The sequence below is a fragment of the Typopeltis vanoorti genome, chromosome 14 (genome assembly GCF_054136105.1).
Source record: "Typopeltis vanoorti isolate ZY-2024b chromosome 14, IOZ_Tvanoo_1.0, whole genome shotgun sequence".
NCBI lineage: Eukaryota > Metazoa > Arthropoda > Arachnida > Uropygi > Thelyphonidae > Typopeltis > Typopeltis vanoorti.
Genome location: NC_143562.1, coordinates 40,913,015 through 40,930,462, shown reverse-complemented (window position 1 = coordinate 40,930,462; position 17,448 = coordinate 40,913,015). Strand labels below are relative to the sequence as shown.

General features: G+C 34.0%; 1 protein-coding gene across 1 annotated transcript in view; it reads left to right on the top strand.

Annotated features, from left to right (window-relative positions):
* Positions 1-17,448, top strand: part of nudC (nuclear distribution C, dynein complex regulator) — a 111,627-nt gene that overhangs the window by 46,200 nt on the left and 47,979 nt on the right. The window contains exon 5 of the mRNA XM_090403583.1: positions 3,147-3,254. Coding sequence (XP_090259709.1) covers positions 3,147-3,254 — 108 coding nt within the window. The remainder of the gene's footprint in view (positions 1-3,146; positions 3,255-17,448) is intronic.

The window sequence follows — 17,448 nt, the reverse complement described above, 5'->3', positions numbered from 1 at the left end:
ATCTTTAGATCATATTAAATACATTTGACTTTCAATATAATAAACTCAGCAGAAATATAAATAGTTTGACATAGTGAATCGATTTTAGAACGGCATGATTATAGTCCGGATCTTTTGGTTGAATAAGAATCAGCTATGATTGCTATGACAAATCTGGTATGAAAATAAGCATTAAAAAGACAAAAACTAAAAAATTATGCTGGAAAACATAAAATATATTCTCATTAGTAAATCTATGTAATAGATTTACTAATGAGGTTAAAATTTACTAGATTTTAATCATTGAGGCACAGTCTTTATTAAAAATGGCAAATTAAATTCAGAATAAATAATAGCATGCAAATCTGATGTGATAAGTCATTTGAAATATGTTTAACAGAATTTTTTTTTTGTATTTAATTGTTGCATACAATCCAATTAGCAGGTCATACATTCATTTCTGATCAGTATATAGTGATATAGATATAATAAAAAAATTCTTGGCATGTTTGCTATACAAAAGCTCTTGATTTTGAGCATAATTATATGTAATAGGAAGGAAATATACATTTGAATGATCACACATATTTAGATATAAATGAGAAATGAACAAACACATAGCATGCACAAGCATGTCTGCACTTTAATGAGGGTTGTATTAATACTTTATTCATACAACTAATTGTTAAATTTTGGTACTAAACTTATGAAAGTTCAGTACCAAATGCACACAATAAAGAATCTCTTGTTTGCTTACAACATTTTCATAAAAATTACTATGAATTCAAAATGAGCTAGCTTTTATGTATAGGTTGTAGAAAGACATGGTAGAAGAATGACTTATTATAAAAGTTTTATGATTCTTGTGCTGTGTACAGGTAATCTATTCATTCCTTTTCTTTAATTGAGATAATCTTGATTGATGTGTAATGTGTATTTTCCTCTTTTTGAAGAAGCAAAAGGAATTAAAATAAACTTTACAATATCCATTTCCTTTCTCAGGTATTCTGTTGTGTAGACTGAATGTGTTTTTATTTTACTTTTTTTTCTCCCTTTTTCCTCTAACCTAATTTTTTTGCTACCCTACAAAGTAGCATAGTATGTCTGCTGAGTCTTTTTTTGAAATACAAACAAATGCTTTGAATTTTTAGTAATTATTATTTTAGAATATGCTCTAAAGAGTTTTATTACAGTAATCTACTGTTTATCTGACCGTCAAAACAATAACCCTTCAATTAACTGACCCTTGTATGTCAACTGACTGCTAGTAGAACTCCATGTAATTGTATTTTAATTATCCGACCCTTCAATTATGATAATTAAGGCTAATGACCTCAAGTTGCCTTAGTATACTTAGCCTCTATATACAAGTAGACCAGTCATGATGTTACTTCACATGCAAACTTAGTTTGCGTACACTACACTTAGATAAAAGATGAAACCAAAAATATAATTTTTTGACATCTTTAATTTACAGTATAACCAAGTGAAAAAACTTTAAACGCCTGTTTTAATTGGCTCGCTATTTTTCTTATAACTTAGTATTTCTTTTGCAGATTAAAAATCAAAAATAAATAAGAATTCTTCATATCTTTCATTAAATTGAAATTAAGGAAAATTCTTTGTGTAGTTAATAACTAATCAGTTGCACTTGCATGCTATATATAGACACTGATTTGTTGATATAATTTTGTGCAATAAGATTATCATACATTGTTTCATTCCTTTAGCGCATACTGATTCCAAATTCTCATCCAGGTTATGCAACACCTCTAGAACTTCCTTTTCAGGCCTCTATCTCTTCATCCAATGTAGTACCATGCCCTGTTATATTCACTAGGTTGGAAAAGTGAGCACTTATTATTTGAACAGTTGCATCTGCTTCTGACACAAGGATGCTATCTCCATTCAGCAAAGTTATTCTTCTACATTCATTCTTTCTTTGACTTGCAGTATAATGATAAAATTCTGTTGGGTTGCCTTTAGCCTGCCCACTCAATTTCTTTTAATACTCTGAATTAGTTTTCCATATAACACTTGGAACTTTTATAACCTACACTTTATATATTTCATTACTCTTCTTATTGTTATTCCCATGATATTCCTTCAATATCATCTTCTTATGGATTACCTGTTTGATAAAGTCGCATATCCATTTCAATCTGTTCATCAAACTCCATGGACACAATCAGATTCTGCATCATTTAAGCATCTTTTCAATCCCATGCACTGCTTCCCATTCATTAACTGATACCATGAATCGAACATAATATTCTCCTGAGTTTGTCATAATTTCCAGCTCTGTAGTTTGACTTGTAACCTTTCCTTTGTGGAACAGCTGTTTATTTAGCTGCTTTAGAATCTTGAGGTCAGAGTTGTTAGATTTAGTCATAATTCCAAATGGGATCTTGGCAAAAGATGTAATCTTCTATCTTACAGGAGCTTGAAAATAAACTACCCTCACTCAAAATTTCAAGGGCATCATCTACTTTGAGCTAATTCCAGAAAGGTATCCTTTGACTAGCCCCTACTCTTAACTATATTGACTGTGTGTTATGCGCTATTCTTCATGAATCCTACTTAGCACATAACATCAAAAGCAGTGACTCCTTCAGTAAGATAATTCTAATTCACACGTAGTGGTTTAGATTCATGAACAAAATCCAGGAGCTGATGCTTCTTTCTCACCAAGCATAGTCTAGACATGGTGCTATCTGATTATCAGTAACTCACTTGAAACTGGATTTTGAGAACTTTCAAGGCTCAAGATCATAGAACATAAAGGTTTATATATATCGTTGACAAAATTTTCTTAGTTTTAGTTTTATGAACTGTCATATTCCAATTCTTGGAATATGACAGTTCATAAGTTTGAGTATGACAATTCATAAGTATGAAAGTTTGAGCCAAAGAAAGATTTGTGTGGAAGGTGGATGCAGATAAACAAAACAGATTTTTGTGGATAGGAGAAAGTTCCTTTTCATCCCTGCTTGATATGCTTCTACTCTGAAATGTCATGTCCAGATCATGTAACATGATAGAAAGAAGTTAATAAATAATTTTATTGTACAGTTTTTGGCGGTTTCTTCATTCGGATACTCTCTTGCAAGTGTATAGATTAGAAATTTACATTTCATTAGTTAATTAATTATAATTTATTCTTTTAGGAAGATTCTGATGAAGATGAAAAAGATAAGTCAAAACTGAAGCCCAATGCAGGAAATGGGTGTGATCTTCCTAATTATAGGTGGACACAAACTTTGTCTGAAATAGAGGTAAGAGTTCATTCATAATAGTGTTTCATGGTATAAATAATACTCGGGGGGGGGGGGGGGGGGAGTAAATAATTTAATGAATTACTAATATTTCTCTAGGTTTTAAACAGGCATCTTCAGAGCACAAATTATAGTAAGGCACACAAGCAGTCAATTAGGCTGTTGCACTTTAACTGAAAATGAAATATCCTCTCAAGTACCCTCTGAGGCCATATAAAAAAATTAAATTAATTCAGAGAAGTGTCTTAGAATGACTCTCTTCTAGATCTCAAGCAAATTAATACAGCCATATTTATTGAGGTTAGGGAAGTGTTTCATAGCTGATTTTAAAAATAGTCTCTCAGACCAGTAGTTACTTTTCTGCAGCACAGCTGTCTACTTCCATTTAATCCTGCGTGAAGTATCCAGAGCGTGGTCCACCAGTCCTGACTTGTCATACAGGTGATTGTGAATGCAGTTTTTATATTTTTCAAGGTGGATTCAGACGCAAGAAACTTCATATGTCCCAAGATGTTAAAGAGGCTAATTCTTCAGAGAATGGATGAAAACTGCTAGTTGGTCAGTGGTTTGAAAGTGGCATGAAGATTATTATTATTAAGACCTCCAGGGAATCAGGAATTCATTGAGGGAGGCCACATGCTACATTCACTAGCTGTCATAATTGTTCTTGAATTCATTCACACCGCTTGCACAGACACGCACGCAACATCCAATGACAGTCCGTTCCAATCACGTACCACTCTATGAGAAAAAAATCTAGATTTCATCCCCTTTTTTGGCAGCATTCATTCTCAGCTTTCAAGGATGCTCTCTAAAATATGACATCTAGTGAATGTAGTGTGTGGCCTCCCTCGATGAGTTTTTGACTCCCTGGAGGTCTCTCTTAATAATAATAATCTTCATGCCGCTTTCATCCTTAACCCACTCTCCATAAAATGAAAAATTCCATTAACAGAAATCTTGTATGATCCTTTCAGAAGTTTGTAAGTTTCAATCATTTCACCCCCTCTTTCTCCTGTTTGCTAGTGTGTGTGTGTGTGCACGCGTGCGTGCTTGTGCAGTCTACAAATTCGCAATCTGTCTTCATAATCAGTATTCCACAATCCTGCTATCATTTTTAACACACTCCTTTGCACTCTCTCTCCACTGTATCAGAATCACAACAGAAACCACAAGACCAGACCTGTGCACAATAGTCCAAGTGAAGTGTGATCAAGACCTTGTATAGAGGCAAAACGACATCCTCAAAGTCTGTTTCCTTTTCAACATTGCAATTATCTTTTGAGTTGTATTTGCAGTCTTTGTTACATGGCCCCTGAACTTCAACTTCCTATCTACTAACACTCCAAGATCCTTAGCTTGATCAGTTCCCAGTCTATTCAAATCATTCTGCAAGTACTGCATATTAGCTTTATGTCGCCTGTCAAATCCTTCCCAATGTACAGATTGAATAACAATGGACCAAGGACTGACCCTTGAATCTTGCAGATTTGTCACCGTCTTCCCCCCCCCCCCCCCCCATATACAACTTTCTGATACGTCAGTCAGCCATCCTCTTAACCACGCTAATGTTTTATAATCCAATCACATATTCTCTGATTTATGTAACAGTCTTCCATGCTGCATTCTATCAAAAGCCTTAGCAAAATCCAAAAGTATCCATTCTCCTTGTCTAACTCATTAGTAACATTATTATAGAATGTGAGCAAGTTGCTAAAACATGACCTTCTCTTAATAAACCTATGCTGTTCATTGCACAGTAAAGATTCTCTGTCAACCAATTTCTGAATGCAATCCCTAACAAGCCTTTCCAAAATCTTCACCACCACTCCAGAGATACTGAATAGTCAATAGTTGGATACATCAGTCTTTGCACCACCCTTGTACAATGGGATTACCACATATGCCCTGTTCTGAGGCTCAGATTATATAGCCTGGTCATAAGATTAGTCATTTTTGCCGAACCCTCTTAGAATCTGTGTTGATATCCCATCGGTCCCTATTGCTCAATTCTTATTCAGTTTGTGCAACAGCTCTAATATCTCCTTCTCATACACCTGAGTTTCTTCATCCAGTGAAGAGGTAGCAGTGAGTTCAGTGTTGCATACAACAAGTTTGATACTTTTAGCCAAATGGATACTCGTTAGTTGAACAACCTCTTCTGCATCTGTCACCCTCCCACCATCTACATTAAGTAGAGTTATTCTTTCTTTTGCTTGCAGCATAATGATAGAATTTTTTAGGGTTGTCTTTAGCTTGCAGAACCAGTTTCTTTAAACTGAAAGCTTATTCAGACTTAGCTTTCTGTACAACACTTGTGACTTTTCTAGCCTATTGCTTATAATTTTTATAACAGACATCATCCTTACTGCACATGGTATTCCTTCCACATCATCCTTTTCTTACGAATCTCTTGCTTGATAAGATTACACATATTTATTCTTTGAGCTCTTAGGACACAATTCTGATATTGCATCATTTAAGTATTTTTTAAATGCTTCCCATGTGCTGTCGATATTCTTCCCATCCAGCAACCAATACCATTGCACTGAACCCGGTATACTCCTCAGTTGGTCATAATTTCCTGCTTTGTAGTTTAGCATGTGTTCAACCTTTTCTGAGTACTGCATGATTACTATCGCCAAAAGGAGGCAGAACAGTTATGTCTTTAATCGAAACACCCTCTGACACTATAATCAAATCTGACACTCTTTGATCTTGAGCACCTTCTGTCACACATACTGCTTGAGGAAGTTGTCTCACAACAGCTCAATAAATTCAGTTTTATTCATCTCATGAGATTTTACTGCCCAATCAATGTTTGGATAATTAAAGCCCTTCATTGTGATTACTATTTTTGCACCCATCGTCTTTATTTTGTGATGCATTTCTTCATCATTAGAAACTTTATGATTTTTACTTTCTTCACTTCACTTCTTCCAATAACCCCTTCATATCCTCTCTTATACAGGACTTATTGCTTGTTAAGTCATTAGTATCTGATCTTGTTTAGTTTTCTTTTCTGTTTTGGAAGTGTATGTGCTATTTACTGGAATAAGAGCCAACAGACTTCACTTCGGCGAAGTAAAATTATTCAAAATTAAGTGGATATTGAATACCACATTATTTATTAGCCGAATAAGAAACTCGAACATGAAACTCTTAGATTAGATTTCCTATCTTTGAGTTTCTTATTTGGCTAAGAAATAATGTGGTATTCAATATCCACTTAATTTTGAATAGTGGATGTGGTATATTTTTAATTTTTGCTCTGGGAAAACTTGAAGTTTTAACCTGTTCATCGACAGCATGTTCTATGTTACTCACCATATTAAATAATATCCTTCTTCTTACAATCAACAACAGTTCATTCTTTGTTTTGTTGTTGCTGCTTAATTTTCTTTACCTCCCTATGTTTATTCAAACACTGCTCGATGTTCTGTAATTCCCATATCATCTGTGCAATAATCTGCTTTCACTTCATGATTTTGGGGATTAATTCATTTTCAATATCCTCCTAACAGAGCAAGTAATTTTGTGATATGTATCTCATTACATTATAAAAGTAAATACACATAAGAACAGACATTTACATGAATCAAGAATGGAATGACAGTAATGTTACAAGTGCTTCTGTTCACCTCCTTCCAGCAAATCACATAATACTACAGTAATCTATCATTTATCCAACCCTTCAATTATCCAAATTACTAGTTTGGATAATTGAAGACTGTAACATGGTGTTCTACAGAGAAGTTGGTTAAATTTAAGGGGCATTGTTCTGAAGGTTGGATAAATCGTAGTTTACTGTATTATGATACTCTAAACTTGATCATTAACACAACAATAAACAAAGGAACTTGTGCTCTTTACAGGTATGTAAAGTACAGAGACAGTTACAAAAAAGAAGAAATTAGTAAATAAAATATAATAAATTTAAAAATGGAATTATAATGTGCATGAAAATTGCATATAGAGTATATATACAGTTAATAGATTATTTGCATAAAGTGAATATTAAAAAAGTGTAAGTATAACAGAATAACTAATCAATCTATGAATACGAATTCTTAGAGACAAATGTAAGAAAGCTAAAAACTGTGTAAAACTAGCTAAACAAAAGTCATGGGAAGACTTTGGTAAGAATATAGAAAATAAATATCAAGAAGGTGGTAAAATATTCTGGAGCTGTTGAAAAAGCTCAGAAATTGAGGAAAGAGTGCTGTAAAAGGAATTAGAGATGATAAAGGTGACATGAACACTGGTGAAAAAGATATCCTTGATGAGTAATTACTGAGAGTCCCGAGAAAGATTAGAGGTGTAAACAGATGACATCAGTGGCAATGGCATGTTAAAAACGTGGATATTAGGAAAGAACTTAACATTGTTAGCAGACCTAATCTCAGGTGGTATGGTCACTTAGGCAGAATGGGAGAGGAAAGATTAGCAAAACAAGTGATGATTATGCTTATACTTATATTTAGATATATTCATAGGTAAACAGAAAAGGATCTTGAACCATTTAATAATCACATAGTGTGTGTGTGTGTGTGTGTGTGTGTGTGTGTGTGTGTGTGTGTGTGTGTGTGTGTGTTTAGTAAGTGAACACAGTTGTTTCTGTCTTTTCTATAGTGACACGTATTTTTGGATGCTGGCTATCTTCATGACCTGGACACATTACTGTCCATGCTATGAGACAAAATAACAAACACATATCTACATAGCAAAACAAGACTTGATTTTTGTGTAGTAGTGTTAAGTGCTCAGTTTTCTAGAAATTCCATACAGAATTTGTCTAGGGGAGAAGTAGTCCCATCTCACTGTTTGTATATTTTTTTCTTTCCATGAAATATTATCTGAGTGCACGATGAATAAATCAAATGTGGTGGGGTGGTGAATGTGGCTTAAGAAGATTAAGGGTTTCTATCAGTGGTACATTGATGAATTATGAAGTAAGCCAGCTACGAGTGTACTCGTATGATGCTTACCGTCAGCAATGAGATTACCATACTGACCTTGAAGAAGTGAAAATGTTTGACTTGTGGAGCTAGCAGCAAAACTGTGTATACTCATAGATGGTATATGCTCTGCACAAGCCAACTGCGAGTATACTCGTATGATGCTTACCGCCAGCAGCGAGATTACCGTACTGACCTTGAAGAAGTGAAATTGCTCGCCGTATGGGAACAGACTATGCCAAAGTAGCGTGGCAGTGAACTTGTTAATTTGCCATCTTCACTAAAAATCGTGCCTAAGTAGCTGAAATGTTTTACTTGTTTCACAGATTCCCCATTCAAAACACAGTTGACATTTTCAACCATTGTACCTATTTTCATTGTCTTTGTCTTTTTAATGCTGACCTTCATACCATATCTATTACAACAGTCATTCAGTTTAGTCAGGGAATCTTGCAAACTTGTTGCAGATTTATTTAGAATTATAAAATTGTCTGCATAGAGCAAAGAGCTGACTTTAACATCTCCAATTCTGATATCATGTTTAATACCACTTTCCTTTATAATGTAATCCATATAAATAATGAATAACAGAGGGGATAATGTACATCCTTGTCTCACACCAGATTTAACATTAAACCATCTTCCTGTACTTCAATTCTAACTGCTCACTTGCACCTCAAATAAAGACAAAGTATTGCTTGATATAATGCCCCATTCACATTATATAACTGTAGTGTATTGAATAACTTCTCTCTTGGCACCTTATCATATGCCTTTTCCAAATCGACAAAACTTAAATACAGATCTTTGTTATATTCCCATGCTTTCTCAATTGTTTGTCGTAAAGTGAAGATCTGATCCTGACAGCCCCCTCTATTTGGCCTGAATCAAGCTTGTTCTTCACCAAGCTTTTCTTCCACAATTCTTCTCAACTGTTTAAATTTCTCAAGTACTTGCATAGATCTTGCCAGGAACACTCAGTAGGGAAATACCTCTGTAATTCTCACATTCAGTTTTGTTTCCCTTTTTATATATGGATACTGTTAGAGCTCTACTCCAATCATCTGGAATTTGTCCCTCTGTCCAGGCTTTCTGAACTATGCAGTGCAGCCACTGTAAGACTTATACCACCATACACCATGGTCGAATATCATCTACTCCTGATGCCTTTCCATATTTCAAGCCTTTGATGGCTTTTTCTACTTCAAGTATGGATATGTATTCCTGACTGTATGCCTGTTGAGTGTTTTTTACCACTGTGCTATCACTGCTTGTTTCATTTAGCAATTTTTCGAAGTAATTACTCCATAATTCAAGTATATCTTTTTCTCCCGTTTTCATGTCACCTTTGTCATCTCTAACTCCTTTTACAACACTCTTTCCTCCATTGCTAAGCTTCTTCAACAACCTCCAGAATATCTTACCACCTTCTTGATATTTATTTTCTATGTTCTTGTCAAAGTCCTCCCATGACTTTTGTTTAGCTAGTTTTAGACAGTGTTTAGCTTTCTTACATTTGTCTCTGTATTCTCTAAGAACACAAGCTGACTTATTTTCCAGGAACTTTTGATATGCTTTCTTCTTTTCCTTCACTGCCTCTTTAACTTCCTGTGTCCACCATGGAGTTCTGATTTTTCTATCCTTGCAGACAACCTCACCACATGCCTCTCTGGCTGAATCAATCAGGGTTTTCTTCAAGGTTTGGTTCCTGTTCTCAAACTCTTTCATTTTTTCTTCCATAATCTTTGTGTATTTTAGTCTACAGCTCACATCTTAGAGCTGCTCAACTTTTATTCTCTTTAAAACTTTCTTACATATTATTCTTTTCAATGTGACATTCAATTTTATCCTACTCAAGACTAAATAGTGATCACTTCCAATTTCAAATCCTCTGTACACTCTGGTGTCCTGCGCCATGGAGAAAACATCACTATCAACAATAACATAGTCAATGAGACTTTTCTTATTCCTTGCTTCTTCTCCATATGAATTTGTGCACTTTATGTTGGAACATGGTGTTAGTAATAACCAGTCCATTTCCTGAGCAGAAATCCAACAGGTATTTGCCATTATTATTAGCTTTGCTCTTTTCTCCAAATTTTCCCAAAATATTTTTGTATGTCTGACAATCATTTCCCCCTCTGCTATTTAGATCCCCAACAAGGACCAACTTTTCCTTTTTCTAAAGCATCAAAAAATTCCTCCACTTTTACTTTAGTAGAACCTTCTGCGGGACCATAGGCACAAATAAGTCTCATTGTCCAGTTCCCCATTCTCATATTTGCCCACATTACTCTACTTGAGACTGCCTGCCATTCAAGAAGATTAGCTCGTATTTTGTGTTGAATACTATGGCTACTCCTTCTTTTCCTTGATTGTCATTTCCTGAATATAACATTTTGTATTTATTGCTGAGAAAATTCTCACCAGTTTTTGTCTTTTTTGTTTCATTCACCCCTATTATGTCGATCTGGTACTTATCTAATTCCTCAGCTAACTCCATTTCTTTGCCATTCAGGATTCTTATGTTAATAGTACCGATCTTTAACTCTGTTGATGTTGAGTTGGGGTGTGCTTTCAGATTTGTTCCAGTAGCTGACTTTTCACTGTTTGCCCTGGTTCCCTGGCGAAAACAACAGGAGCCTTGTTTAACCAGACGACGCCCCAGCCGGAATGAAATTTTGTCGTGTTGTACCATCATTTTGTATATTGGTTTAAGCCAATAAGAATACAATTTGGTCGGCTAAATCCTAAATTGACAGCCCATCCTTGTTCGTTTAGTATCCAGGTAGATACCCAACAGGGTGCACCACGAGAAGGTGAGGATTGGACATTAGGTCAGCAGTCCTGGTCGGTTCTCTGCATTCCTTTAAAGGCTATGTGGAGGTCTCCTCTCAGTTATACAGCTTAGTTGGATAAGATAATGCCACATCTGATTTCGAATGTATACTAAAGTCCAGGTTGTTATTCTGACCATTTAACTTAGAATACTATGTTAAGTTTACTTGAAACAATTTCATTCTCCTGTGATACTCTTTAGTGACAGTATTACTAAATCATGTATTGCTTTGTGTTCTTAATGATGTCATTTGCATATGTATTTGCTTTCAAATATCAAAAAAGTTTAGTTTTTGAATAAATAGCTTCAATTTCTATAACAGACTGTTCATTATATTACATGAATAAAAGTAAAGAATTCTAAACTAGGCTCACTACCATACATTATAGACTTGCATATTGCTACATGCAATGTCCGTTATTTAAATTCTTGAGAATATATGCTATTCACACTGGGCAACAAATAAAAAACTTTTCTTTCCTTCATTGCAACTGTTTGTTTTTAATGAAATCAAATGCATTGAGTTTGAAAATTAGATTATTAAAATCATAGGACCTGCCAGCCTTCAAAGAAGTTGAAACCATTTTTGTAATGATATAATGCTGGATTTTGTTGAATCCTTTGAATTAAAATGCAACTTTCATGTTGCAATTTAATGGAATAATTTACAGCACAAAGAGAAATAATTAAATAACAAGATTTGTCGATTTCAATGTTTCATCTTTAAATGAGACATCATCAGGAATACAATGTTAAAATTGTAATAACACCCACAAGAAACAATAAGTGGATGAAATGAGGTAGGATAAAAGTCCTATGAGGCCATTGGTTAGCCTTAGATGTTGGGTGGGAGGCCTAAGATTTAAAGTTTCCTAAATTTTGGGAAGATTAATACAACCATATTTATTAATTTTTATAGCTATCTTGCCTATTTTTGTTTAGGAGTACCCCTTTTATCATGTCATTGGCTTTTTACTCAATTTTTAGAGCATGACTGATGTTTTAAAGATATAAATATATGAAGAATATAAGGAAGGAATAATTTTGGACATACCTTGGTGGGATGTTCCTGGTTGTCTTCTTATTGAGCAGCATATGGCAATGAACATTTGTATTACTGCTGAAGTATGACTAAAAGGAAGTGGGGTGGGGTGGGGGTTGAAAATATGGAAATAGAGAGATGTTGGAGAATTGCAGGTAAGACAAAAGGTATGTGGATTTAAAACCTGTGTTTTAAGGGAAGATGGTGAAAGATAGAAATTTTTGTGGAAAGGAGAAGGATAGAATATAATGAAACAAGATGAGAGGTGGGAGTAACAGGGTGTGAGCCTTTTCGACTGTTTGTTGTCTTCGGAGCTTGTGGGAAAAGTGGAAGCTATGTCATGTTGGCTTGGTGTTTTTGTCTTGGGTGAACAAAAATAGGCAAAATAGTCATAAAAATTAAGAGAATATTTATTTAGAGAACATGGCAGATTCTAAAGAGTCTTTCAAGTTTGTATTTGCTGCGATAAACCATGGTGAGTTTCTTCCATCTGATTCTGTGTAAGGTATCCAAAACATGGTTTGCTAGACCTGATTGACCATAGTTGTGGCGGTGGACATATTTTTTGTATTCTTTTAGACGGATGTCAGCAGATCTCACAGTCTGACCATAATATGATAATTTGTAAGAACAAGGAACCACCTTGTAAATTGCTATAGATTACATAAATTTAGATTTTAAGTATGAACTACTCTTCCTCTGAAATTAATTTTTAAGATATAAAATTGAAATTTATCATTCTTATATAAAGTACTGCTCAAATTCACTAATCTTTTGTAATGGCAACAGAGCCTTAAATACATGCACTTGATGGTTTTCAAATTTCCAGAACTACACCAGTTTCAATTCAGGAAATCAAGAGGTTGTCATCCTTTACTATAATGAACTGAAAACTAAAATAAAGTTTGTTTGCACTTGCATATGCAGACCTCCAGGAATTAACACGGTCCATTTGAGAGTATGTTGATTTTAAAGTGAATGTTTTTTTAGAGAGGAGATAGCAGAGAGTTAAGTAGTGAATAACCACCAGAAGATGTAAAGCTAAAACAAGACCTATCATTATTGTTCAATCACTAAATGAAATAAATTTATTTCCTTGTCCATACTAAGATATTCTAGCACGTAATATGAAAATAAAACATTATTTTGTTTTAAGGGAGAATAGTGATCTATTTATTTATTTTTGTTCAAGATTTTTAAAAATGATTCCAATCTTCAATTTTAGGGAATTCTTATTTGAGCTGATTGTGTACATAGTTATACCATAGCGCCCCCCCCCCATTATCTGCAGTCAACCCCAATCCGAAAATATTAAATGCAAATTCCAGAAATAAACAATTTATAATTACATTGACAAAATGAAGCCTTATGGCCCTTTATTTTCGTAATAGACAATTCATAAGTTTTAAATTGTGTGCCATTTTGAGTAGTTTTAGGTTATCAGATCGACTGTCGTGGTATAGTAGTGCTTGTGTTCAAGTAACCCTTATTTTACTTAATAATGGCCCCAAAGCACAAGAGTAGTGATGCTGGCAATTCGGATAAGTCAAAGAGAAGCCATAAAGTGCTTCCGTTTAAGTGAAAAAGGTGAAAGTTCTTGACTTCATAAAATAATGAATAAATAATAATAATAATTAAATGCATGCTGAGGTTGCTAAGATTCCATTCACATTCAGTTAACTTTTATTACAGTATATTGCAATACCTCTGCCTGGTTGGCCAAGTGGTTAGCATATCCGGCCAAGAGGCTGCAGGTTCCAATCCTGCATAGGCATGAATGTTTGTGATTGTCTTCCACCTTCATACATTCATTCACCCAAGTATAGATACAATCTCCCAATATGGACTGGGTAACCATGGGAGTAGTAGACCCAAAACCTCCCTCAATGGGAGAGGCCTTCACCTGCAGTGGGTAAAAAAATACTGTTCATCATCATTGCTATAATTGTTCTATTTTATTATTAATTATTGTAGTTAATTTCTTAATGTGCCTAATTTATAAATTAAACTTTATCATTGGTATATACGTATAGGAAAAACATAGTATATAGATGGTTCGGTATTGGAACATATCCCCTGTGGATAAGGGGAGGGGGACTACTGTTGTGGGAAACTGAGTTTGTAAAACTTTAAAGATTAACAAATTAATTTTTATATAAATATAATATCAAATCTTATTTATTATTATGCCACAGGTACCTCTAAAAATCAAAATCTTATTTATTTTATTTTTCCTGAAGTTAAACTTGTGTGTGAGATGAGAAAGTATAGCTCTTATCTTTTAAATTAAATTCTGTGTAAATAACTTTCTTTGTATAATATCATCATCATCATCATTTTCTTGATAACTACCCTCAAAGGATGGACAGGCTACTATAACTAAAATTGTTGATCGATAAGTAATCATGTAAACTTGCATTATTAAGTTTATTTTAGAGCTAAACTAAAAAAAATTTTAACCTAATGTATATAGGAAAAAGTAAAAACACAAACTTTTATTCGACAATATTATTATATATAAACTTATATAATGTATTTATAGGTTTACATTTTAGATGAAGGACCATGCTGAGTCTTCTAAGAGCTCTGGCATCTTGGAGATGTAGCCATGAAGGATTTATTGTTTCTTTTTTTGCTCACAAAGAACTCTCTAAGAATTGCTCCATAATTTGCATGATTGTTGTAGTATTTTTTACTAAGAAAGTCTACTATTCTGTTTATTCAGAGGCCACAGATTCTGCCTGAATACCTTGCTCTGCCAGTTCTCAAAGATCGTTATTGCTAAGACTTGCCATCGGACAGCCGCAATCCTCAACGTCCTCTTCATTAACATTGTCCACTCCTTAATTAGCCAAGTCGATGGTGTTACAGATTCCTTAATGATTGATTATTCTTGAACCAAGTTTTCTCATTTTTCAGGCCATCGTCTTCCATTCTCCATTTATGCATTTTTCATTCACTTCATTCTAGGCTGTTTTGATGTTATCTGTTGCATTCATTATGTGTAGTCAGTGCCGGATTAAGGGGTGGGCTGACTGGGCACCAATAAGGCTGGCACTGGGGCCTTAGAGCCTGCACTCTTTCCAAAAATAATTACTTGGCAATGGAAGTATTGCTATACTTTCTTCCACTCCGAGAAGATGCAAATATTGAAAGAACATAAAATAATTCATTATCTTCTGTTGATAGAAATGTCTACTTAGCAAGTACGAAACAGTGTGATCGACAATGGGGAGTGAGAGGTTAAATTCTTTGGCCTTGTTATCTATTAAAAATACTGTTGCTCAGAAAATAAACCTTAGTGAAAGAATAAAAGCTTTCACAGATTTAAAATCAAGAAAAAAAATATACATATATATATATAAATTATAATTGATTAAATAGGTGGATTGATATGGTAGAATATGCCTTAGACGATAGAAATATAAGATCTGATAATGATAGTGTTGGAGTCTAGACAAGTAACAGAATGATTTGGAGGAAAATTGTAGATAGGAAGTTAGTAATGATGTAAATTTTTCATGTAGTACTATCATATCCTGTACACCCCTTGAGGGTACATATCAGGAATTTGATGGTGAAAATCACAGTGTAAAATCAATAATTTTTGTTTGTAATCATTTTTATTTGTTTCTTTTTTATGCAGTATATCTGAGTGAATAAAAATGATAAGTAGAAATAATGAAGTTATGAAATTATTAATAATTTGAAAAAAATACTTATACTTACAATTAGAAAGTACTTAAGTATAAAAAAAAAGAACTTAGGGACATCACACATGGAGTTTGACGAAATTATCTTAGTCCACCTCTGTGTGTAGTCACACCAAAATTGCCTAATAGATTGTTTATATTTGCCATCTGTTTTCTCTATGAGTTGCTTGATTGTTAGGCAGAGATGGTATGCTTTTAAATTTGATATAATCTCCTAGTCCATGGGTTGTGTTTATGAAATGATGCAAGGCGTGAAAAAAAACCCACTTCAATAGGAATGTTGGTTTTAAGTTTGTCAAAATTATCATGGTGAGCCAGAGCATTATCAAACAATAATTCTTTTCACAATAGCATTCCACAGATGGAAAAAATGAAAGATGACTGTAAATGTTTCTTACCTTTTCCATTATTATTAAGTGATTTAAGGGCATGTTGCATTGAGTTTGCTTATCCACTCAAATACTTAGCCCTTTTCCCATTTCTTCAAGATTATGGCTTGTTAAAGTTGCCTTTATTGCTGAAATTTTTAAGGTCATAGTTGCAGATCTTATTTTGCATAATTGTTCTTTTAGTGGGCATTGCTAAGTTAATGAGCACCTATATCAACTTGATGTTCACCTGCTTCTAACTGCCTTAACACTTGTAATTTTATATCCAGGGGAATGCTTTTCTTTTGCATCCTTGATTTTTCACTTTACTATTTTTACTAGCTATTATGGTTCAAAAAAGAAAAATAACTGAACGTATGTATTTCATACCAAGCGCATCAAATTACTATGGGAGTGAGTATATTCAGTATTATCCTTGAAGCTGAGAATTTGGGGAATTATGTACAGTTATTTGGTGTAATTGCTTGAAGGCAGGAAATTGCTGATTTATCGAGCATTTGCAAAAGAGTGCTATAACAAAACAATGTTAAATGGGGTAGAATTAACCAGGAACTTACTGTACATCACCTCTCATTAGTAAACTTAACTATTGACAAACTGTTGGTGAATTACTATAACGAAATCTCAACTGAAGTCCTCTGGGTACAGTTATCTGGTGTAATTGCTTGAAGCAGTGAGTTCAGGAAGTTGGGAAATTGCTGATTTAATGAGCATTTACCATGTTGAAAGAAATTCACCATAACAAACTATGCACTATAACAAATAATTCTTCTGGTCCTTATGCTTTTGTAAGAGTAGACTATATTATTATTAGAGAGAAAAAATGAGAGTTCAAAACTTGACAGCAAATTGTTTTTAAAGATAGAAAAATCTGAACTTCATGACAGAATCAAGAAGAGGCCATTCTGAAGGGGGAATCATATTGCAATATCTTGGCAAGTCAGTCGATAGGTGTCATTAGAGTATAAGAGAAAAATATAAGTGAGCTATGTTATATATAAAAGTAGCTAAACAAAAATCGTGGGAAGACTTCACTAAGGATACAGAAGATGAATATCACAAAGGTGTCAGAATATTTTGGTACCTATTGACAAAGCTTAGAAATGAAGGAAATTATGATAAAAATAGATCAGAGATGATAAAGGAACATAAAAATGGAAGGCACAAATATTCTGCATGTGTTCAGTTATGATAATTTTTGTTGTTTCAAAGATGGGCTACGAGTTAGGTACTTCAGTCCCTCCCCTCCCTTC